Source organism: Melanerpes formicivorus, unplaced genomic scaffold, assembly GCF_026170545.1.
Source record: "Melanerpes formicivorus ecotype bairdi unplaced genomic scaffold, bMelFor1.0.p_v2 SCAF_26, whole genome shotgun sequence".
Lineage (NCBI taxonomy): Eukaryota > Metazoa > Chordata > Aves > Piciformes > Picidae > Melanerpes > Melanerpes formicivorus.
In genome coordinates, this window is record NW_027142378.1 from 9,332,950 (window position 1) to 9,358,530 (window position 25,581).

Consider the following 25,581-nt stretch of genomic DNA (forward strand, 5'->3'; position numbering starts at 1 on the left):
ACACACATTAATCTCATTTAGTTTCTTATTCTCTTAGCAAGGCTTTCCTGAGACAGCAGACAGATGCTAAAACAACAAAACACCAATTCCAGCTGAACTAGAAGCTACTTTTTGCAGCAAACCCAACTATGATGCCCCTTTGTTCCTCCCATCTCCCGACGCACTTCCCCTACTTGCCTTTACTCCTTCAAAGGAATAATCCATTTCCTCATACATCAGAGAATTTTCTCAGCCATCTAATTTTCACCCATTGAGGCTTTTCTCTCACTCCAGCCACTTTGATTGCAACACTGAGTTCACTTAATGAAGATATGAACGTTTTCTTTGTAATGGAATGTAAAGCCGTTGGAGAAAGCACTCGTTTTTACTCTAGACAATTAAAACCAATTATTGGATATCTGAACACCCTGCCAGAAATCCTCTTCAAATGACCTCTTAAACTGATGACACATACTTGTCATTTGAGGAAGGTGTAAACTTCTGACAACCTCACACAATTAATTAATGAAATGAGTACATCTGCCACAATTTTCACAAACGAGCACCAGAAGCAAACCTTTGTTCATTCAAAAACCATATCCTAAACAGTATGGCCAAGGAACTTGGTAGTATTAGTCCTCTACCTTGGAATTCTAAGACAAAGCATGTCCTATGCCTATGTTCTTGTCTTTCTCTGCTGGATTTGCAGGTGGTTTACAATCTGCTCAACTAGTCAGCAGGAAAATAGGGCCTGGTTGAACAGACACTAGCTAATTTAATCATCCAAACTGCACACAGTGAGAACACTTTGGCTTTCACATTGATTTAAATAAAAAGTGTTCAAGCATAAGTGGTTGAATCCCCATTCCTGGAGGTGTTTAAAAGACACAGAGATATGGTGCTGAGGGACACGGTTTAGCAGCAGATTTGGGACAGTCAGGCAATGGTTGGACTCAATGATCTTAGAGATCTTTTCCAATCTAAATGATTCTGAGTCTGTAACAGAAATTAGGATGACTGTATGACCAACACTGTAGATCAGGGGGAACACACTCAACTAGACAGAGTGCTCCTAACCATTTCACTGACACGGTGGCCATCACTTCAGAGTCTTTTGAGAAAAACCTGTACTGCTTTTAGCCTTTTTTTTTCTTCTTTTTTTAAAGAAAAGTGTACACTTCAATAAAGCCTTTCCTCCAACCTCAGACCCCTGCACTCTGCACTCATTAGGAAGACACCAAGACCATCACCATGAGCTCAGTGGTGCAGACACCTAGCTGCTTCCCCTTTGCTTCACAGATCCACTAGAGGGAGAGCTGAAATTGAACAACTCCTAACAGCTGAGGATGCCATCTGCAAGCAAGGAGCAATGACCTTTTTTTCAGACACATGCAAGAGAAGACTATATCATTTATTAAAAGAAAGAAACTAAAAGAGCAAGAGTGCCATAAGTAATAGCTGACTTACAAACCAAAAGAATGTCCACAAAATAATCTCTGATATTCCTCAGAAGCTGTCTAGGTGTTTGTGAACCTTTGCACAAGTTTAAAATTCAACCAGAGCTTTATGACTTTCTGAACAGAGTGCCCAGCTAGCATGAAAACTGCTTTCCTTTTATGAATAAAATGAATAAGAATTTATATTTTTATGAATAACTTAAAATATCCAACCTTCTTCAACAAAAGAAATTGCCAAAAGGAGGCAACAGAGCAGAAAATAAGGATACTGCAATACTCAAGTTTTAATTGTAAGCAGTTCTGGAGGAAAAGGGAAGCTAACTACAAAAGATCTCTTTTATTTTCCTTGGCTTGGAGATTTGAAATGCCATTCTAGATACACCAGGAAACAGCAATTTATGTAAATTATTGGAGACAAGTTCCTGTCTTCAGGTACAGATATGTGGAGGAGCATCATCAGAATACCAAACAGGAGTGCATATGTTAAGAACTTCTTTTAAATCTAGCAGTTACATTGGAAGAAACAAAACTATCAACATGTAATGTACCAATCAGCATCAATGGGATGTTAGCAACAGGTTCTTGACTATTAGGATAGTGGAACAATGGAACAGGTTGCCCAGGGAGGTGGATGGGGCCTCATCCCTGGAGATATTCAAAGTGAGGCTTGATAGGGCTCTGGGCAACCTGATCTAGTTGAGGATGCCCCTGCTGACTGCAGAGGGGGTTGGACTGGGTGACCTTCAGAGGTCCCGTCCAGCCCAGCCCATTCTATGATTCTATTAGCATAAATTCCTTTGGTAACAGACACCTTTCCAAGAAAGGCCAATTTGTTTATAAAAAGGGGGGAAACAGTTGCAATTCATTTCCTAAAATGAAGAGCTAATATCAGAGCCATGAGCAGGGGCACTTCCACCAGACCAGGTTTCCTCAATGTCTTATCCAGCCTGGGCTTCAACACTTCCAAGGAAAGGGCATCCACAACTTCTTTGGCAACCTGTTCCAGTGTCTCACCACCCTCACTGTAAAGAATTTCTTCCTAATATCCAGTCTCAATCTTCCTTCTTCCAGCTTAAAATCATCCCCCCCCTCACTCTATCACTACAAGCTCTTCTAAATAGTGCTCCCCCAGCCTTCCTATAGTCCCCTTCAGATACTGGAAGGCTACCATAAGGTCTCCCCAGAGCCTTTACTTCTCCAAGCTGAGTAGTCCCAACTCTCCCAGTTTGTCCCCATAAAAGAGGTGCTCCAGCCCTCTGATCATCTTCATGGCCTCCTCTGGACCCACTCCAACATTTCAGTCTCCAATGAGTACTGTGTCCAGTTCTGGGCCCCTCAGTTTGGGAAAGATGTTGATTTGCTGGAATGTGTCCAGAGAAGGGCAACAAAGCTGGGGAGGGGTTTGGAGCACAGGCCCTATGAGGAGAGGCTGAGGGAGCTGGGGTTGCTTAGCATGGAAAAGAGGAGGCTCAGGGCAGACCATAATATTGCTCTCTACAACTACCTGAAGGGAGATTGTAGCCAGGTGGCGGTTGGTCTCTTCTCCCAGGCAACCAGCACCAGAACGAGAGGACACAGTCTCAAGCTGCACCAGGGGAGGTTTAGGCTGGATGTTAGGAAGAAATTCTTCATAGAAAGAGTGATTGGCCATTGGAATGGGCTGCCCAGGGAGGTGGTGGAGTCACCATCACTGGAGATGTTTAAGAAGAGACTGGATGGGTGCTTGGTGCCATGGTTTAGTTGATTAGATGGCATTGGGTGATAGGTTGGACTCAATCTCGAAGGTATTTTCCAACCTGGTTAATTCTCTTCTACTCTAATGTCCTCCTCCTGTTGAGGGCTGCAGAGATGAACACAGTGCTTGAGGTGGGGTCTCAAGAGAGCAGCAGGGCAAATACAGGTAATGGGAAACAACAAAAAACCCTCAAAGCTGTAGTTAACTATCACAACTCCTGCCTTTTCAGACTTCACATCCAATGTGGAGAAACCAACACTGTGTGTTTGCAAATGTTTGGGATAGAACAATCTGAATGCATGAAATGCTTACAAATGACTAACCCTTACAAAAGGAAAAGAGAGGGATTTAGAAGAGAAAAATATCCAACTGAGAGGCAGGAGAATGGGATACACAACCAGATTACTTCGAATGGCAAAAAGAAACCTTATACCTCTAGTTACCCTTTCTATTTTGGCCTCATAGGGTGCACAACAGCACAAGCACTGCAGAAATGTATCAGCCCTGATCTAGATTGCTTAGTTTCAAAAGTTGTCTTGGAAAAAAATGAAAGAATGAAAAGCATCTTGACAAAGTCACCCTTTTTTTGCTCTTCTTGAGATACTCTAGAGCCTCACTTTGACACAAGAGAGAAAAAACCAGTACAGAAGTACTATCTCTTGTTACACCAGCAACGTTTAAAGTTTAATGAGGACAAAAGAACTCTATTTGGTTACAAGAATACAAAAGTCTCTTTTAGTCTTCTGAAATAAAAACTCTCTGTATCCACTAATCAATTTGCTGTAGAGCCTATCTAGAATACATTACAGACAACACCTGAAGGCTGGAAGCTACTCATTTTTCTATCCATGTTTTAAACCCACTATATCAACCTCTTTTCCAAACCAATTACATCATAAACCTGTTCTTTAAATGAGAGGCAAAAATAACAACACACAATAAGAACACTGGGTGTCTGTGGAAATCCTAACATAGACTCTGATTAAGAGGTATTTTGGTTTTGCTTCCTCAAGAAACTTAGCAAGGTTTTATATGTAATAAATCCCATGAAAACTGATTTGCTTGTTGGGAATTGCATTGACACGGACGGCAGTCAAGTTGAAAATCACCCAAATGATGGAAATGGCTAGAGGCTAGATTGCAATTAGGCACAAAATAGTGACTTCCATGCATAAAAATCTGTGGTTTTTTCAATCTCTATAACTGAACAATCTTTAAAGAAAGTTAAGAGGTTCTTACCAGCTTCCTGTGAATTTAATACTTCTAAGGCATGCATCATGGCACTTGCGAAGACATTGGCATCTTCTTTGCTGCCAAAATTCAGACCATACACCTGCCTAGCATCACGCCACTGGTGGAAGGTCTGTGTAGCTTGATTGTACTTCAGCCCTTTTGGAATGGCACAATTTATTACCACCTATAATAATTAAAAACAAAACAAACAAACAAACAAAAACCCCACAAAGTTACTTATGTTTAAAATTGCTGCTTCATCCCGAGTTTCAGCTTCATGTAGATTTTAGTCCTTAGCCATGAGGGTGAATTCAAGACCCACAGTAAATCCAAAGCAAGATCACAATGCTGAAGCACATAAGCATTTCAGTTTTAATTCTAGTGCCAAATGAAACCAGTGATGGGAATACACAAGGGGACTAATGAGATATTTTCTATCACTTTCATAGCTTAAACTCTCTCCTTTCAAGAGCTGCAGTGATGTTTTGTAACAGTAATGCAGCAATACCAACAACAGTTCTAATTTTTTAGTAGCAGAGCACTTGACATGAATATGGATTTAGATTTCTGGAAACTCAGTTTTCCATTAATTTCACAGAGTGCTTGTTAAAATAGTGGGGCTTTAACCAAGATACTACCTTGCTTCTGTGGCTCCCTTAGCTTGCAGTGCTTTCACCCATCTATGCATCACAAGGTATCATTTTTGCAAGATCATTATTGCTCACACAAAAGATGATAAATTGCAGCTAGTAGGAAAACTATTTATTACTAGCCATCCATTAAGAGGATCCCATTGCACTTGGATAACTATATTCTCTCACCTTTTCCACTGAATAATGGGAGAAAACCCCTACATTTGTTCTCAGATGAATGCATGGAAACCATTTATTACTCGGAATAAGTGTTTAATGTCAAATCACATGGGAGATTATCAGTCTGTGCTCCAGGTGTGTGATAAATTATTTGACGAAATGCTGGGAGAGAGGGAAACAGATATAGAAGTTCTCCTCAAAGAAAGAGATTAGATTTTTAACCCTATGCCAAGTATCCAAAGGCAGAGCATATTTCAAGAGAGAGTGCTAAATCTGCCATTTAGTCAAGAGCTAATAACTTCATCAAGGAAATTAAGATATAATCCTTACTGCTCCCTCCTCAATCTCTCGTCATTGTAGATAATCAGCATTACCAAATGTCAGAAGGTTTTTTGAATTAAATTATCTGGAGAAATGAGATACACATCCAACTTTTCATTATACAGGAAGAGCTACAAGAGAACTGCCAGTACCTATATAAATTGCAGCTGACAGCACAGAGTACAGATGAAGAAAGTTTTTAGATTACCACTGCGCCTTAAAAAGAATCAGATGACTTCTGTGTACACTACTAGCCTTCATACCTGTCTGTAGGAAGGAATGGTAAAAGGGGGCTACTATCACTTTGGAGGTACATGAAGTACTTAGTTTGAGGGAAAGGCCATAATTGAGCTGTTACTTCGGTTAAAAAGCAGGCTATTTACAGTTCCCATCATTTTCCTGAAGACTTCTTTCTTACCGTTACACAAAACCACAATTTGCTAAAGATTCCTATTCAAGACTTCCAGAGATTCTCTTACCTGATGATCCTGAATCTTCCTGCCCACTACTCTGAATGTGTTGTTGCCTGTGTGATGATATATATGAACTCTGCTGAATCCAGTTGAGCCACCAGCTGGTACCCATTTCTTATTGGCATCATCGTAGACCATTACAGCAGCTCGTGCTTGGCAGATACTCTGTTCACTGTTAAAATACAAGCATTTAAGAGGAAGACATAAAATTTCTTATAGCAAACCAGCATCTTTTTTGCTAACTCATGAGGGCTTTTTTTAGCTCAAAACTGTTGAAGCAAAGCCTTGCTGAAATATCCACCTTTCTAAATTAAAAAAAACCCACTAGCACTTTGATATTTTGCTTCAGGGTGTTCCTTCTGAAAAGTTGTGGTTGAGACAAACAGGCCTAACTGCTAAACAAAGAGATCAAGAAGACACTTGCCCTTTTTTTTTTTCCCCCCTTTCACTTTTTCTACCTGCAGATGTTTTTCCCTTCCTTTCCCCTCACCACCACAGATTAATTTGAATAAAATACCATAACCACACACAAATTTTCTGCAAGAACTGAAGAACAAGGGAAGCAGAACTGCACTGGCTTCATAGAGTTTGCATTTTCCAGTGGTATTTACTTTTACAGGAAAGGAGGATTAGAAGGCCCTTCTTCTTTTACCATATTTAGAAGAAAACACATACAGAGGATGAAGTTCAGCATGAAAAATTCACCTGCTCATAAATGAAATGCCTTTTGGTTTTGATGGTTTTTTTTTAACAGTTGACACCTAGATCATAGAATGGGTTGGGTTGGAAAGGGCCTCCAAAGGTCATCTAGTCCAACCACCTTGCAGTAAGCAGGGTCATGCTCCACTAGATCAGGTTCCTCAGAGCCTTTTTGAGCCTAACCTTGAGTATCTCCAGGGATGACACCTCAACTACCTCCCTGGGCAATTTGTACCAGTGTTTCACCACCTTCGTGGTAGAGCTTGTTCCTAACACCTAATGTAAATCTACTCTTATTTCAAACCATCACCCCTTATCCTTTCACTACAGGCCTTTATAGACAGTCCCTCTCCAGCCTTCTTGTAGGCCCCTTCAAGTACTGGAAGGCTGTTCTGTTGTTACTGAAACATGTAATTTCATTAGGAGATTGCTATCAATAGCTAATCCTGATTATGGCAGTCATCTGGAAGCGAAGTTAAAAGGAAGCATATCACAAATGTCATCGTATAAGAATCACAAGGAAGCAAAACATACCATAAACACACTATTAGGAGGAGAGGGTGATACAATACAAGTTGTCTGTAAGAGAAATGTCTAGATGCAGACAGGAACTAAAAATAGAAAGGAATTATTTCTTATCAGTAAGTTAAACTCTCTGAACATTCCACTCCAGCACATCCAACATTATAGAAAGCACATGATGCCTGGCTTGTGAGGAATGCAGCCTGCCATGTGGAAAAGGGAGAAGGCTGAAGAGACTTGCATTCTTTGTAAATGACAGAAGGAAAGTAATGAAATCCTTTATAAAATATGAAGAAATATAAGACAACTCTCCCCCACCCTCCCCCATGCCCAGCCTTTCTTGGTTTGGTTTTTGTGTGTCTATGCACGTGTGTGAGGTTTAGCTCCTTAGTTTGATGTTGGGGTTTTGCGGGGGGTAGGAGGTGTCTTCGTTGGGGTTCTGGTTTGGGGGACTTTTTGGGGGGTGGGAGGTGTCTGGTCTTGGTTTTGGTTTTTTGTTTGTTTGTTGTAATTTGGTTTTGTTTGCAGGTTTTTGGGGGTTGGGGGTGTGTGGTGTCTGTATTTTTATAAAGACTATGCTGTATTTCCCAATATCTTATTTCCATCCTCCAGTACCAGAAGTTTCAGCAGTGTATCCAGCTGTTTTGTCAACTTTCATACAGACATTTTGGAAATTAACACAGCATCAATTTCTATCACACTTTCCATTGCACTCCAACAGTTAGAAAAGTGCTCAAAACCTGGGATGCTTTTCAAGGCTAAAGGTGAAAAGAGAACAGGTTGCCCAGTGAGGTAGTTGAGGTGCCATGCCTGGAGATATTCAACGGTCAGGCTCAACAAGGCTCTGAGCAACCTGATCTAGTAAAGGATGTCCTTGCTTACTGCAAGGGGGTTGGACTAGGTGACCTTTGGAAGTCCTTTCCAACCCAAGGAGATCATTAATCTACTGCATAAGAGACAAGATCAGAGAAGGAAATATATCCTTAATTTTAAAAGACACATGATCTAGTCTCATCACCTATTCAACAACTAGATCAGGACATAAACAATTACTTATGTTACAATAACCACCACCTCTAACTAGACTACCCTTTTTGTAGCCAGAAATTAGTTCAATCTAGGGATAGCAATATTAAAATATACACCCATACAGTGCTCCTTTCTAAGCATAATTTGCAGTCTAGACTGAAAGGACCACATCTGATCCAAGAAGATTAGATACAGAATAAACAAAATTAGTTACAAGCTTCAGATGTTTCCATCCCATAAAATAATGTCACAGGTATGCAAGAAGGTTTCCTCATCTGAGGAGAGGACAAGGCAAGAAACTACTGGATTTCTTTAGTTATGTACAAAAGTACTCTAAAGCTCACTCCTAGAAACATTACTGTTCACAAAGTACATGACAAACAGCAGTGCTTTCTCTAGAATGCATTGTAGTATTACAGGAAACTTGGGAAATTTCCGAAGCCAAACCAAATATTTGCTACATTTGAATCTGGATCAATCACAAGCATGATAAACCATAGCTGACAGGACCTAGATACCAATTTGGAAGCAGAGACATGTGGCTTGCAGCGTTCCTGCCAAAAAATAACTTCATCTCAATCATGTGTCAGATTAAAAAAAATTAATTAAAAAATCATTTATATTCTATTAAAAAAAATGAGACTATGATTATAAGCTAATAGGTCTGAATTACAACAAAGGTAGAAGCAGACTGATTGAGTAATGGTAGAATAATCACAAGACTCAATTAGGAGAGCAGGCTAAGTTCAGACATTCTTATTCCGAGCACTCTCACTCTGTGCCCTGCCGTGGCCCTTCCACAGGTCTAAGTTTCATTAAACTTTCTACATTATTTTATTTAACAAGAAAAAAAGAGACTAAAAAAAAAGAGGCTCTCTTATGAGCTGTTTGGTATTCAAGTGGCACAGTTCAAATGTGCAAATGAGATGACCTTGAGTAGAATTTCTAGCTTTTCTCTTAACAACTATTAAACTATTTTTAGTTCCACTTCTCAGGCTATGCCTTGTAACTGGAAATATTACACAAGTCTGAAATCTCAAATACTTCATGCTCCATTTAAAATAAAAGAATTTTCTTCATAGCAGGGGATTAGTTTTCCCCATAGAAAGATGGGATGATTCAGAGATTTAAAAAAACCCATAAAGACAAATACAAACAGTTTGCAGATGACCTACTCAATCACTACACAATAAGCCTTCTGCTTTTGTTTCACATAAATCTTGTAACTAAAATTTTCATGTTCCAGGTCTGTCATTTTCATATTCAGGTACCAATTTGAAGGTGACACCCTCCCCTCCTGCCAGCAGTTCCCACCGCCCATCACTTTGCTTTTCAGACTGCAGCGGTAAGATGGAAAAACAAAGCTATGACTATCAGAAACAAAGTAAACCACGACAATATGCCAGGCTTTTTTTCAGGGTTCAATAAACAAACATTACCAGTTGTAGGGAGGATGAATTCTATTTCTTTCTCTCAGCATAAAGTTCTGCACTCTAAAGTGGTTACGTTTTGAAGGAAAGCAGAGAGGCACAAGCTTTAGCAAAGGAGAATCCTTAGATGTGCCTTCAATGATCATTCATTGTTTAATTTTGAATATAGGATATTATAGCAATTAGTCACCATAGGGTTAAATATTTGAGTCTCAAAAGGGGAAAAAACTTTTACAAATAGGATGGACAGTTCAACTCCACTAGCTTTAGGGGGCTACACCCCTGGATTTTTAAGAGAGATTATTTTAGCACTAGTGGGAAATCAATTGCCTGCAAGCATGTCACAAGAAAAAAGAAAAGGGGTCTTCATCTATCTGCTGTGTCATTAGGCCTTCAAAAAGCATCCTACAGATTTTACTTACTTATCTACCCATTTTCTTGTTTCTGGTGTGCTATACAAGTGTAATGGTTCCAGAAACCATCACAATTGGATTAGCCTGCACCCAACATGAGAGCTCAGCAGGCATTAGGGGATGTGAGAGAATGAGAGAAGGGATCCGACCCTAGCTTCAGTTGCTGGAGCCTAGCTTGAAGGTCTTCTCCAATGTAAGTAACTCTAATGCCACAGGCAAAAGGCACAGCTGCTCCTGTACTTACTGACTGGTAACTTGTTAGGGCAGTGGGTTGGGGAGCGACAATCTAAACATTAACTAAGAAAAGTAAGAAATTGCCTGCTCTCAAGTGAACTTACCACACTTACTATGTGGAATTACATGAAGAAAGGAGAGAATTCATAAAAGGGAAGAGAGCAGATATATTCTAACAGCATATATGTCTATTTTTATGATACACATTAATAAACAAGAATATTCACACAAAAACTTATTTGCCAAACCTTAGGGAAAAGTGTACAAGCTCTCTTCCCAAAGTGAAAAGCTTGACAAATAGCTGGATAAATATATATTAGGAGGAGTTCTTCTCCAGACAACGATGTAAGACTCCAATTGTTAAAGCAAACCATTATTCTGGACAAGTCCACCTACAGCAATACCATATAAAGCCAAAGACAGGGTGGTTGTTTTTTATTTGGAGTGGAAGAGTGGGGGGAGGTCTGACACTCAAAAGGCTCACACAAGAAAAACCCACAGTAGTAATGAATCAGAAGGATAAGATTATTCTTATGGGAGAATATACTTTCCCCCTCCAGTGATGAGATCATACAGAAAGCTCAAAAACCATAGCAAACTGAACCCTAGCAGACATCATTCTTCTGGCCAGATGGAATGTGTCCGTTCTTTCACATCCCAAGCTCTTAACCTCAATGCACAGTGACACCAATGCACAGTCTGCTGACCTAAGCCTTGGCTTTTTTCTCCCCTCCCCACCCCCAAAAAGTGGATGCTTGGTTTTCCTTTCTCAAGAACTACAAAGGGTAAACAGACTTAAATGATCAAACTCATATGGAAAACAGCATGAATGCAGCCACAGAAAAGATCATTTAAATGCACTAGCAAAAGCCAGAAAAAAAAGCTGCTGCTGTTCTCATTCTCAACACTTAGTATTTTTGTCAGTGATGTAACTACCCACTACCACTTCTGGTGATTCAGGGTGTTGGGGTTTTTTGCTATGTTCTCAATTTGCAGAAACATAACAACATGTTCTTAAATGTGCAGCCTTTGTGGGCCAAGGAGGAATGGAAAGAGACGCTGATTCATCAAACACCTGTTTAGGATTTTCAAACCATGTGGCATAAAGCTAGAAAGAAACCCCAAACATTTCCAATACTAACATCTTAAAATACACATTTTTAAACAGCAGCTAAATGCAGGTCCAGATAATCAAGTTTAGTATCTTGGCTGTGGCATTTTTCAAGATGATTTTCACTGCTTGTTCCTGAATCCCAACAGTCAAAATGTGTGTTTGCAGACTTACAGCAATTAAAACCACTTAAAAGGACCCCAACCACTCAATAACCACCCCCCTCAAACAATATACAGTGTACTGTACCACTAACTCTACCACCTTCTATTAACCAAAGCAGACACTCTGTAGATAAAGTTGCCATATATTCTAAGCTGCTCATTTGTCTTAACTCAATAGCTTAACTACTTGTTAGCTTAAAACTTCCAGTGCTATCAAGTATGTTCCTCACATTATAGACTCGTAGAATTACTTGGGTTGGTAAAGACCTCGAAGGTCAAAGAGTCCAACCCTCAGCCTGACACCATTACACCCTCTAAACTATTTGGGAAATTGCCATGTCCATGCATTTCTTGAACATCTCCAGGGACAGTGACTCTACCACCTCCCTGGGCAGCCTGTTCAAATGCCTGACTACTCTTGCAGGAAAGAAATTTTTCCATCACATCCAACCTAAACCTCCCTGGCACAATTTCAGGCCATTTCTTCTCATTCTAACATCTGATACCAGGGAGAAGAGAATGATCCCTACCCTCTCTCCAACCTCCTTCCAGGGAGTTGTAGATCTGCTGAGATCCAGACTGAACTTAATGACACAGAGTAGTATTTATTTTAGGGATCAGGGAAAGGTGTTTGGATTTGTTAGTGGGAGGTTGATGGGAATAGGTAGAGGGGAAGAACTGCGGGTCACTTAGTTAACTCATAATACACTTCTTGAATTTTACTCATTTTTTGAACTTCAACACTTCAGCCAAAAGCAAATTCAGAGGAAGCAGAGTGTCAGAATTACTTTCCCTCCTCCTGCCAAAGAGACCAGAATCTACATCAACAGCACATGATGAAAAAATTAATCCATTCAGGATAAGGAAAGGTTAACACAGTAGCTCTTATAATAAACTAATTTTCTCTGTAGCTCATCCTCAATTGAAAGGTAAGAATTTCAACTTCTCCTTCATTACTAAAGCCTAGCTGAATGTGCTGCTGCAGCGGAACATTACGTGCTCGGTTCGGCAGCAGAAGGAACTACGCCATGCTATGCTACTTCCATCCAACTTCAAATGCTATGGTGTGCCCACTCCAACACTTCAGCTAGTACAGAATTTACTTGCTATTCAGGTTTTACAATTAGACTAAATTGAGACCAGCTGATTTATCTGAATGCTTTTCATACAGCTTCTTCTTCAGACACTATAATTCCCTGAGGACAAGAGTGGTTGTTGATTTCTTCTAGCAGGTCAAACTCAAAGAGTTGCTGTTCAACTGGGAGGTCAGTGCGGAGGCAGCAGTTCCAGATTGCCACACTAACAGCTCTCCTCCTAACAAGTTAGTACTTGGCTGTGCCTGGAAAACTTTTGATTGATAACTGAGAGATTCATTCATATCTCCCACTTTTCCATCTCTGATAACCAAGGGATTCATTCATCTCTCCCACTTTTTCTTCTCATGAATTACTCAGAATATAGATTAGCTGCAACAACAGAAACCAAGAGAAATCCTTCATGGGAAAGTCTCAACTAGAAATAAAACTACTACTGCTGAGAAGCAAGGAAAGCTGAATCTGAACACTGGAATTAATAGCTGGCAATGGAAAGGTGCTTTGAATTCTGAAACACTCCATTCCAGAGCTTTCATTAGTACTCAGTTCATTGAAGCTAAACTTTCTCTGCTCCACGAACACCTTCCACTGAAGGAAAATTGCTCTTCGTCTCATGTATAGAAACATATTTTTTTTTAATAAAAACATTAATTTAAGAGTAGTCTGCTCCTGGAGAAAGCACAATTTGCAGAATAAATTTCTCCTGTGGCTATAAATCTGTTCCTCCCACAATTTTGCCATTGCAGCTTGTTACAGCAGCAGGTGAATATCAAATAGGTGAAGGAAATCACTGCAGGACATTTGGGCAGAAAAACAAACAGTTCCAACAGCTTGATGCCAAATGGAAGTGTGCTTTTCACTTAAAATCACCAACTTACAACCCCAGGGGTGGTTTTTTTCATCTGTTCCACATGCCACATTTAATGTAAGAGTATTTCATACAATGGACAAAGTAATTTTGAGCTGGCAATTCAGTATTGTCTCTAGGTTTGTCACAGGCTGAATCACATAAAGAAAAAAACACAAGTGTTCTCTCAAAGAGAATCAGGGATATCTAAGAGAGAATATGATGACAGTCAAACCAAGAAATAGCCAGGCTGCAGAGGCAAACCTGAACAAAACCCAAGGACAGACAGGGATTAACAGCAGACTAAAATCCATGGATGGTGAATACCATGAAACAGGTTATATCAACAATGGTTAACCATATCTATAATATGCAATCATGTTGTAATATTAATGCATTCATTATCACTGTAACAAAGATTACTGTCCAAAAAAATACCAATTTAAAGTGCCAAGATATGAGCTGGAAAAGTAAGAGCTTGGATATACTGGAATTTTATAAACAAGATGTGGTCATTGCCTTTTATGGGAATCTAGTAACAACCTCATGGAAATGGTTTATTTAAAGCCTGCATTATTTAGCTTTGACACCAAATTTCTCAATGAAGCAACCTGTAAGCAATAAAATATTTTCACATTTTTGCCTAGAACTTTCTAGATACATTTTAATGTTTTTCCAACAAATGATCACAACAGATGTTTTGAAAAGCTCAGAACTACACAGAGGCTGGCTGAGGGAGGCCTCCAGGAAGGATGGGGAGAGACTGTTTACAGAGGCCTGTGGTGACAGGACAAGGGGCAATGGCTTCGAACTAGAGAAGGGCAAATTTGGATTGAATACCATAGAACAGGTTGCTCAGGGAGATGGTTGAGGCCTCATCCCTGGAGGTATTCAAGGTGAGGCTCGACGAGGCCCTGAGCAACCTAATCTGGTTGGGGATGTCCCTGCTGACTGGGAGGAGGTCAGACTGGATGGCCTTTGGAGGTCCCTTCCAGCCTGGACCATTCTGTGATTCTGTTTCACTACAGATTCACAGATTGCATTGTGTTGAAAGAGACCCTCAAAGGTTGTCTCATGTAATCCCCCTGCAGTGAGCAGGGATAGCTCCAACTGACAGCTGCACAGGTCCACATCAAGTTTGGTCTTGCACATCTCCCAGGACAAGGTTTCAACCCCATCTCCGGGCAGTAAGTTCCAGTATTTTGCCACTCCCATTGTGAAGAACTTCATCCTTATTCCAAATATAAACATACCCTGCTCCAGTTTAAAACATTGCCACTTGTCCTATTACTACAAGCCCTTCTAAACAGCCCTTTCCCAGCCTTCCTAAGTCCCTTTCAGATGCTAAAATGTAGCTGTAAGGTCCCCCTTGGAGCCTTCTCTTCTCCAACCCCAAGCCCTTCAAGCCTCTCTTAATAGGAGAGATGCTCCAGACCTCTGACGATCTTTGTGGCCCTCCTCTGGACCCACTCCAGCAGGTCCATATCTCTCTTGTGTCGGGGGCACCAGAGCTGGACACAGTACTCCAGGTGAGGTCTCACCAGAGCAGAGGTGCAGAATCATCTCTCTTGATTGGAATGTATTTGCAGTGGAGCAGGGGTTAGAATCTTTCTAGACCTGACCTTCACAGTAGTAAAATGAAGTATTACATTAAGGCCACAGAACCATGAAACAAGATAACTCAGTTTACCCTTCCTCCATGCACACATCCATATGCTTGTTTTCCTTGATCCTCTTACACAGGGTGGCATTTTTGGTAATTTATCCAGATATTTTCCTGAAAACACTACATTGTTATAACCAAATCCATTTTTCCACTGATTCTTCAAACATATTTCTCAAGGGCATTTACTACTTGACTTACACTAAAAGGTTACACAGGATCTAAGCAGTAATTGAAACAGATTACATTTCCTCTATGCAGATTTGATACAGTGGCATTGCAAGCGGGAGGTTTGGCCACAGTCAGGCTAACACTGCAGGGAGAGTGCTGTTACTCAGCAGTGAAACGGGAACAGGAAATTTCTACCACGACCTTTCATCCACATTGAGGCAGACTTTTACCCACACCCCACACACACCCCAAAAAAAACCCCAACCAAACCAAAACAAACACCTCAGTTTCTCAGTTTGGCTACTTCTTGACAAAGCTAATGGGAAAAGATGAGCTCTGCAGCACAATCTAGAATGAACCAATTTAGAAACACCATGCTATGCTGTAAATGAACAATGCTAACAGCCAGAAAATCAATTCCTTTCCTGAAGAAGATCAATCATGACAGATTTAAAAGCTAAAAAACTTTCAGCTTTAAAGGTCTTTAAGACCAGGGCCAAAGGATATCCAGATACATCACTTCTTTCCTACAAACAGTCTATTCTTGATGGTTTCATAGAATTGTTTTGGTTGCAAAAGACCTCCAAGACCATCAGGTTCAACCTTCTATCCAACACCTCCATGGGTACCATTAAACCATGCCCCATTAAACCATTTCATTTCCTTATCATACATGTCTTGTCTTCTATACATAATTTAACAAAAAGTGACCTTTCTTAAGCTTCCAACACATGGTACAAATCACAGCTTACAGAGTCCAGATTCCCTGGGCAATCCAAGTTCCCAAATGCACACTGAAACAGAATCTGTCATTACACCACCATTGCTGAGGATCATGTAACTCATTTTACTTTCAGATAAAGAACACCCAACTCTTCCTGGAATAGTGAGATCGTAGCATTTTTACATTACCTATTCAATATAAAGGCTGCCTCTGAAGTGGAGGGCTGTGTAAAGAGGAAAAGCCTGATCTTAATGATTAAGACAATACAGCCCCAGTGTTAATATATGAATGAGCAATTCACAGTTCATTACAAGAAAGATTCTTGTACAAAGTGTCCTTCTAAAACTTTCTTTCCCCTATAAAAATGGAAGTTAAAATTGTATCTTGTTAATTATAGAATTGTTTCTCTTGGAAAAGACCTTTAAGATCATCAAGTCCAGCTCTCAAGCTAACACCACTATGGCCAGGCTGTGCTGCCATCCAATGGGATCTGGGTGCAGGCAAGCCTCATGAAGTTCAATAAGGACAAGTGCAGGGTCCTGCATCTGGGAGGAATAACAGCAGGCACCAGTACAGGTTAGGGGCTGCCCTGCTTGAAAGCAGCTCCACAGAGAAAGACCTTGGAGTGCTGGTGGACAGCAAGCTCCCTGTGGGACAACAATGTGCCCTTGTGGCCAAGAGAGCCAATGGTATCCTGGAGTTCATCACTACACCTTACTCACCAAGAATGACACCTTCCACTAAACTAATCATTTTACTTTAAACAACAGTGCCTGATAAGCATCCCAGTGTCTCCTTTGCACCACATTGCCAAATCAGCCCAGTGAACACCTAGAAAATAGAGAGCATACAACTCAAACTTCTGAATTTTCAAGTAATGATGCTAAATGATGCTTACTAAACATTACAGATGTGTTCATGGACATGACAAAGAGAATTCCCAAACACTGCTGGCATTTTCTAAAATTGTTATAAAACTAGAACAAAACCCAACCAGGACAGGGTACTTTGTTTCACTAACTTGAAACTTAACATTTTTATAGGCAACTACAAGACCAAACAAGTATCCATGGTGTTAGTAACCCTCATGGTTCTGAAAAGATAAACCACACCCAGCATAAGGCTATTTTCTATTCTTCACCAAAAGCAGCAAAGACAAAGCAACACCTCAATTTTCCCAACTCAGTCTTCAAGTACTTTGTTCCCTAAAATAAATGTACTACTAAAAAAAAAAATAGCAATCTTAGTCTTATGCTATAGGCATTCCACTCTAGCTTATTTTTCTTTTGAAAGCAATAAAGTTATTCTGAAATGTGTGCAGGAGGCAATAAAGTTTTCTACTTGAAATATTTAATAAACACAAATTTCATAATCTGGGACTTGACCACAGCAGCTCAGTAAACTGTTTTAATAATCATGCCAGTTCCTTATCTCTCTCACACAGACACACACACATACACATATATACACACACACACATATATACACTTTCAATACAAACATCTCATATTTTCAAATGTATCAATTATGACCAAATTAATCCTTTTTTTAAACTAAAATATTAAAAATAAGAATAACTAAAAACTAAACTAACAAGATGCAATAATCTCTTGAATTAAAAAATGTATTAACATAAAACAATCTTCAAGTTTTTTTAATGATTATTTCTGAGACAGCAGAAAGTGCAAAACATTGCGGTGAAATTACCTTTGGTTGCTCAATAAGACAAAACCCACACTGCCTTTTGTGCAAAATGCCTGATTTCTTGCCTGGTCTACTCCCAACAAAGCATGTAAAATAGATGAATTGCTGAAATATCTTCATGAGTCTGTACTACAAAACACTTCAAATATAACCATATTGCTTTATAATCTTGTCCTTATTTCCAAGGGCTCAAGGATAAGTAAAATCTACGAGCTCTATTCAAGAAACTCTAAATAAGTGAATCCTCCAGCAACCCAAGACCAGCCAGGGTGTTTTAAGCAAACACTGATCTGTAAGAATTACTCTAGGTACAACTTCTTCCATGTACAGGAGAGGGCATCGGTCTCTTACATGCAACAAGTTGTAGGACAACAGAAATGGGCCTCAAGTTGTGCCATGGGTGGTTCAGGTTGGATATGAGGAAAAATTTCTTCACAGAAAGGCTTATCAAGCATTGGAACAGGGTGCCCAGGGAAGTGCTGGAGTCACCATCCCTGGAGGTGTTTAAAAGAGGTGTGAATATGGTGCTGAGGGACATGGTTTGGTGGCAGAGATTTAGCAGTAGTGGTGGGATTGTGAGCTCTAGGCAAGCACTTGGACCTGATGATCTCAAAGGTCTCTTCCAACCTCAACAGTTCTATGATAAGATGATCTAATGAGCATTCTCATCTTGTGTATTCACTACAGGCAAATCTCATTACCTGTAAAAGAGGAGCACTAAATTTCCATTTACATGTCTATCTACACTAGAATTCTATTCCTCTTTTTGAGGGCAGGTTTCCACATATAAATTCCACCATAATTCAAGGAGAAGTCATCATCATCGAGTTGACGCAACCTTGAAGCATTTTGCTTCCACTTCATTTATGATTTATATTTGCCTTTGAACACAGTCAATGTTATCACCTACATTAAAATTTTAATTCAACTTTCATGCCAAACTACTGCATTTATTCAGAGTGCTTTCCTTCCACTCTTCTCTTTGATCCAAATTACTTTTTGGCAAGTCTAATTCAGCCTTGCTTTGAATAAGTCTGATTTCTTCCCCACATCATTTACTCTCTAAATGTCACTTTTAAATCAAATGATTGTTTCTTTCACTCCTCCTATACCCTACCTATTAGTAATACCCTTCTTGGAGTGGTTACACACATGGCTTTTAAGATTCACAGATTTCATTGGGTTGGAAGAGACTCTCAAAGGCCATCTTGTCCAAACCCCCCTGCACTCAGCAGTCACCTCTAACTAGATCAGGCTGCACAGGGCCACATCAAATCTGACCTTTTCTGTTTCCAGGGGTGGGGCTTCCACCACATCCTTGGGCAACCTAAGATGCTTAGTGAACAGAGGAGAACCTCAGATCCTCACCAGAGAAGGATCTAGGACAAGGTTATTTACTCTTCCTCCAAACTCAAGTCAGTCTAGATTTCAGCCTACAATTTAAATAAAGTCCTGATTCTGTTCCACACAACTCCCAATTCCTCATTTCTTACAGCAGCTTTTACTAATGCACTTCCCTCAGAGTACCAAGGGCTTACCTTGAAAAAATATAGTCCCCTAGGTATAAGTCCACTTCCATACATCCTTCTATTAAATGCAGGTTAAATTAACCTGTAATCAGTCAGAGCACTTATCAGTGCTGCTTTCAATACATGCCATACAATGCTATTGAACAAAAAAACAGTAAAACATTTTGCACTTCAGAAAGTCTAAACTTTAACTTCATCTACTGATTTTGATGACAAAGGGAGCAGGCAATTTGATCTAAAAGGTCTACTATTGTCTTATGGTAGCCATGCCTGATTTAAAAAGAAAAACCTTTTTCAGGAGCTGGTAGAGGAATTCAGATGATTCTGTCCTGTGACATATGTGCTACTGGAATTATAACAGAAGGGATAGGTTAATTTTACATTAATGAGGCTATAAGGAAAAGGCTCAAAGGGTTCTACTCTTCCTTCCTCTCCAAACCAGCAGCCAAAGAACAGCACAAGCAGAAATACAAAAATCAATGCCAGAAATCACTGGAGAAGTATTTTGAGTCTCGGTGACCCACTTTTAACTTTGAGCACCAAGAGACGATTGCAGTAACTAATTCAATCTAGTTAATAATTAACATGTGTGCATCCATTACATCTAACATTCTGTCCTAGAAAAAAAGGATGATCTAGATGTACCACAAACCATCAAGTAGCAGCTGTTTGATTTTTTTCTTCAATGTCACCTAATTCACGCCTATCTTGTAATAAAAACTAAGCAGCTAGAGTGGACTGGCCATAAGCACAAGGCCTTTGAATGGAATGTGTCCATGCAGATGTGTGCTCTAAACACTTTCTTGAAGAATGTTTTATCCATGCAGAGTAGCCAGCATAAAGGGACATGTAAACTATCATCTTGCCACATCTGGAATACTGTGTCCAGTTCCAGGCTCCTCGGTTCGAGAAGGACAGGGACTTGCTGGAAAGGGTACAGAAAAGGGCTACAAAGATGCTGAGGTGACTGGAGCAGATCTCTTATGAGGAAAGACTGAAAGAACTGGGTCTTTTTAGTCTGGAAAAGAGAAGACTTGAGGGGGGATTTCATCAATGCTTAGAAATACTGAAAGGGTGTCACAGAAGGATGGGACAAGGCTTCTTTCAGTGGTGCCCAGTGACAGGACAAGAGGTAACAAGAATAGAATTGAACATACATTCCATCTAAACATGAGGAGAAGCTTCTTTACTTTAAGAGTGAAGGGGCACTGGAACAGGCTGCCCAGAGAGGTTCTGGAGTCTCCATCTCTGGAGACATTCCAAACCCACCTGGATGTGTTGTTGTGTGACCTTCTTTTGGTGAACCTGCCTTGGGAGGGGTGTTGGAATTGATCTCCAGAAGTGCCTTCCAGCCCCTACCATTCTGTGACTCCATGAATAACAAAAGAACTATTTTTCAATGTATCTTGCCTCTCTGAAATAGGTCTATTATCAACACTCTGTAAATATGGTTATCATGTGGAAAGAAAACACAAAAAGCAGTCTTAGTTCAGAGCAGACAACACACATGTAAGAAATGACTAAGCCACAATGCCACTTCATGAAAGTTATAAAGCTGATCAGCATCTTTATCATGAGATTACACACTGTTTTTCCAAGAAACCAGCTCTCCTAGCATTTCAAGCCTCTTGGCAATGGAATTATTGGCTGAGATTGCAGTATTTTATTGCCCTCATTTTAGGATGTTTTGTTAGCTTCTTAAATATTGTGATTGAGCTCTGCCTTCACACTAGAAAAACAGTTACCAAGTTCAACAGTGAGAAACTGTGTTTGCCTTGGTTTCCTGGTCTCGATTCCCAGGCAGTTCAGCTATTTCTCCAGTTGTTCTCTCTGCTTTACAAATGCTTGAGTTATGAGACAAAAACTGAATTTTAAGACTGAAAAGTCAACTCTATTTCACTATGTGCACTGGCGGCCAGAAGGCCAACTATATCCTGGGCTGCAAAGGAAGCCGATTCTCCCACTCTGCTACTCTGCTCTCATGAGACCCCACTTGGAACCAGCTCTGGGATTCCAAACACAAGAAGGACACGGAACTGTTGGAGCAGGTCCAGAGGAGATCCACAAAGATGATCAGAGGGCTGCAGCACTTCCCCTGTGGGGACAGGCTGTGAGAGTTGGGACTGTTCAGCCTGGAAAAGAGAAGGCTCTGGGAAAATCCTTAGAGCAGCCTTCCAGTACTTGAAGTGGTCCTACCAGAAAGATGGGGAGGGATTTTTTTTTACAAGGAATTGTAGTGATAGGATGAGGGACAACAGATTGATACTTCGGGGTAGATTTAGACTGGATATTAGGAAGAAATTCTTTGAAATGAGGGTAGTCAGACACTGGAACTGGTTGCCCAGGGAAGTTGTGAACACTCACTCCCTGGAAGATTTCAAGGCCAGGTTTTATGAGGCCTTAAGCAACCTGGTCTAGTGGAAGGTGTCCCTACCCACAGCAGAAAGGGTTGGAACTAGATGATCTTGAAGGTCTCTTCCTACCTGAACCACTGATTCCATGACTGTAAATTTAAATATGAGAATCTGTTGAACAGGTTACAGGGTCATATCCATGCTCACCTCATGGACTTCTGTTTCATTACATTACCACCTAACTCTATCCTAAACACAGCAAACAGCATCATAGCAAACAGCATCACATCTAATGGTGACGGCATCAAAAGGAGACTATCTCCCAAGGGTGCTTTCACTTTAAAACTTCCACAGACATCCTTAAGAAACCTAAGAATTGTCATATCCACATAAACAAGCACAAATAATTATTTAACAAAGCCTATCTCTTTGTATTTGGGCACAAGCTTCAACTCCAGAATGTGCTAAATCTGCAGACAACATTACTCAAGAAAAAAGCCCCTGGATTTTTACAGTTTCTTATATTGTATACATAATGCAGCAACAACAACAAAAAAAACCCCATTGTGTAAGTCTTTTATACACAATCCTACTTTCAGACATACTCAGGAAGTCCCTTAAAGTTCTGACAAAAACATTTTTTCCTTTTAGAGCAGGGAGGAAAGTAGCTACAGGCTTCCTTTACTAGAAAAACAGGAAAATAAAGTTTTCAAAAGAGCAGTCAGACTGCGGGGGGGGGGGGGGGGGGGGGGGGGGGAAGCCAACACAAAACCCAGCTCTAGGAAGAGTGCACTTAGTACATTGCTATCAAAAGTGGAAGAGATGCTTAGAGACTTTTTTCTAGTATTAGTTATAATCAGATGTCAGTTATTCTATCTCCTCCTCCTTAGGGAGTGTAACTCTCTATACCTTATCTCACACTGAAAGCACAGCATTTTCACCACAAGTAGTGCAAAGGTTACTGCTGCTTTGTATTTAACTTGTCTGCTAACCTTCTCTGACCTAAGTTTCTTCAGTGAATCATTACAAAAGAAAAATCTCTCTCATCAAATACAAATTATAAATTCAGTCCAGAAAACACACGAACAGCCCAAAGAGAACAGCAGCCCTAGTCTACTAAGGCTTTTATGCTATGGTTTTTAATACTAAAAGTATTAAAAATACATCAGAGGAATAAAAAGCTACAGACCATTACTAATCACTGCTTTCCAAGCAAACAACAGAAGAACCCCAAACCCACTTGAAAGCTCCAGCTGGGGAGTGGGGGGAAATAAAAAGAATATTAAAAAGCCTAATTATGTACTCACTGATTATTTGTGTTAATAAGTTATTTAGTGGAGTAACTATGACACAAAGGTGAGCTGAAGAACGATTTTGCTCACACTAGAAAATTAAGACTCCTTATCAGCATATCCATTGTTTAGGTTTGTGCTAGCTGCAAGTGCCAGAAAGCTTTATCTGAACAAGGATTTTCACTAGTTCAGCTAATCCAGCAGTAATTATTGGAAAATGCTATTTTAAAGTATAAAAGCAGCACAATCCAGCTGGCATCCCATGGGCCTCTTTCATTGTACAAGATGGCTGTTATGGAGCCAGAAATTTAATGTGGCTTTCATTATTCTAGAGCAACAGTCCAACCATTGTATTATCTTTCCTCTCCACCTGTAACTTAATTTCAGAAACCACCTATTCCAGGCCATCTTGCTTTCTTTTAATCAGCACCTTAGTATGTTATTATGACAGTCATTTCTTAAGCTCCAGGACAAAGTTCTGCTATTTACAGCATTTACTACTAGGCTGGGTTCTTCCAGTGTTATGACACCCTTCCAACAGGTACACTCAAAAGCTTAATCTTTAAACCACACAGGGAGTGTCTTCCATCCTGCCTCTTTAACAGAAGCTTTGTGAAACCCCACCTTCAAACAAGAGCCTTCAGGTTCTGCTTGCCAACAAAAGAGCTTTGAGGCAGCTCAGAGGTTTCATTTTTGAGTTTTAAGTTTTGTTTGTTTGTTTTTGGTGGTGGTGTTTCTGTTTGGTTTGGTTGGTGGGGTTTGGGGGTTTTTTAATTGTAGTCATATACTATTATGCTGTAGTGCACACAGTTTGATAACACCAACTACACACTCAAGACTTACGTCACCTTCAGTTGTTACCAGTCCTACAAAAGCACTCTTCTAGATAAGAAAATGCACAAGACAAAGGCCTTAACATGATACTGCATTTCCAGACTAGCTAAGCATTCACAGTCTGGAATATATTATGTGATCAGCCACAACCTTAAAGATAGCAAACAAAACCAGGCAGACTGTGCTACCAACCTTAAATATATATTTTGTGGGGAGACAGAGATGTTTTATCATCATTTTTATGCCATGTGTGGGCATGTTACAACCACAATTAGCTGGTCCTGACATAGTATCATCCATTTCTCATTTATGCATATTCAGTTGTTCAAACCCACTTATTAAACAGTATGTGATGAAATGGAACAATAAAACCTGGATAATGAAACACGAAATAAAGTCAACAGAACTTAGTTTACACTTCTGGATCCATAAAAAGGAAAGGTCCCAGAAAACATGAACAAGCTTATTGTAGACTTCAGAAAATTATATACTTCAAACTTCTTTCCACTATGACCTTTTTTCCCTCCCCTACATGAGCATATCAGTTGTGGGGTTGTTTTTTCTTTAAAGTTTATAATTACCTTTAAAAACAAAAAGGTAAACAGCTTGTTCTCCTCCTTCCTATGTACAAAGAAAAGCATTTACTGCATCTATGAAGTACCTAAGGGCTGTGAGTCATTTGTTTTGGAAAAAAGCTCCCAAGGGCTATCAAGCAAGGCTGTTGAGATAAAGCCTTTCAAGACTTACATCAGGGTTTCCCAGACACTACGTGTACCAGTAAGTGCAGACTAATCATATTTTGTCAGACGGCACACTACTTCTGAATCCATCTACCAGCGTGCCAGTGAGGATCATGTAAGCAGAAACTATTAGAAACACATGCTACTCCACGCAGCTCTTCTGCATCCTCACACAAGTCACTTCAGAAGTGCTTCCTGGCTTTTGACAAAATTAAAAATTAAGACAAATGGACTGGCATGAAGGAAAAACAAGCAGGGGGGGGAACCTCAAGGTTCTGATTTCCAGCAGCGAGTGAACAAAGCAGAAAGCTACAGAAAGGCCATTTTTCAGACCGTAGGAGAAAAGAAAACCCTGCAAACTGGCTAGCTATCCCATCAGCACAATCCACTCAATAATCCAAAGTTCTGGTTTGGTTTAGAAACCAGTTACTTCAGCTTTTATTCCAGTGATCAAAGGCTGCCAGTGACCTAGGCACTCTAATCAAATCCAGGCCTTGTTAAAAACAGTAGTTTGAATGTCAGTAGCTGTTTTCCTTGTGGTACTTCGGTCAGACTAATGACATCATCTGCACTCAAAGCAGGACACAAGGTTTACTTAAATCTAGGTATGGCAACACAGCTCCCTCCACTAGCAGGGACATAAGACAACGTTCTTTAGAAACCAGTATCTGGTAAGTCAAGTAGATGCACAAACAAATGTTCACAAGGGGAAGCAAGAATTCTCAGAAGAAAAAAAAAACCAAAACAATGACAAACAAAACACAACAATATACAACACAAAAAGACCAAAACTTTGGTAGTCACTTTAAAGAATATAAACGGGGGGGGGAATGTAACAAGCACCAGCATGCAGCCTTGCCTCTTCCTGCCTAACAATGGACAGAAAGTAGTCAACATGTTTTAAATAAGCACACAAAGTGACTGGAAAAGCCTGGGCATGGACCAAATACTATTCACAATTCCTCACAAAACACAGCATACAGTGGGACCCACCATGAGCAACAGTGCTTCCATCAT

General features: G+C 40.1%; 1 protein-coding gene and 1 long non-coding RNA gene across 8 annotated transcripts in view; one reads left to right on the forward strand and one right to left on the reverse strand.

Annotated features, from left to right (window-relative positions):
* LOC137448743 (uncharacterized) overlaps positions 1 to 9,660 on the forward strand; it is a 32,587-nt gene extending 22,927 nt beyond the window's left edge. The window contains exon 3 of one of the 2 annotated variants that reach the window (XR_010989211.1): positions 9,507 to 9,660. This is a non-coding gene — a long non-coding RNA (uncharacterized lncRNA). Of the gene's footprint in view, positions 1 to 7,382; positions 7,460 to 9,506 lie in introns of those variants that run through there. The other variant, XR_010989213.1, reaches the window with a different exon arrangement.
* ENAH (ENAH actin regulator) overlaps positions 1 to 25,581 on the reverse strand; it is a 97,520-nt gene that overhangs the window by 43,600 nt on the left and 28,339 nt on the right. For all 6 annotated transcript variants that reach the window (XM_068153556.1, XM_068153557.1, XM_068153558.1 and 3 more), the window contains exons 2-3: positions 6,017 to 6,182; positions 4,411 to 4,588 (exon numbers count right to left, since the gene is read on the reverse strand). In XM_068153556.1, the coding sequence (XP_068009657.1) occupies positions 4,411 to 4,588; positions 6,017 to 6,182 (344 nt within the window). The remainder of the gene's footprint in view (positions 1 to 4,410; positions 4,589 to 6,016; positions 6,183 to 25,581) is intronic.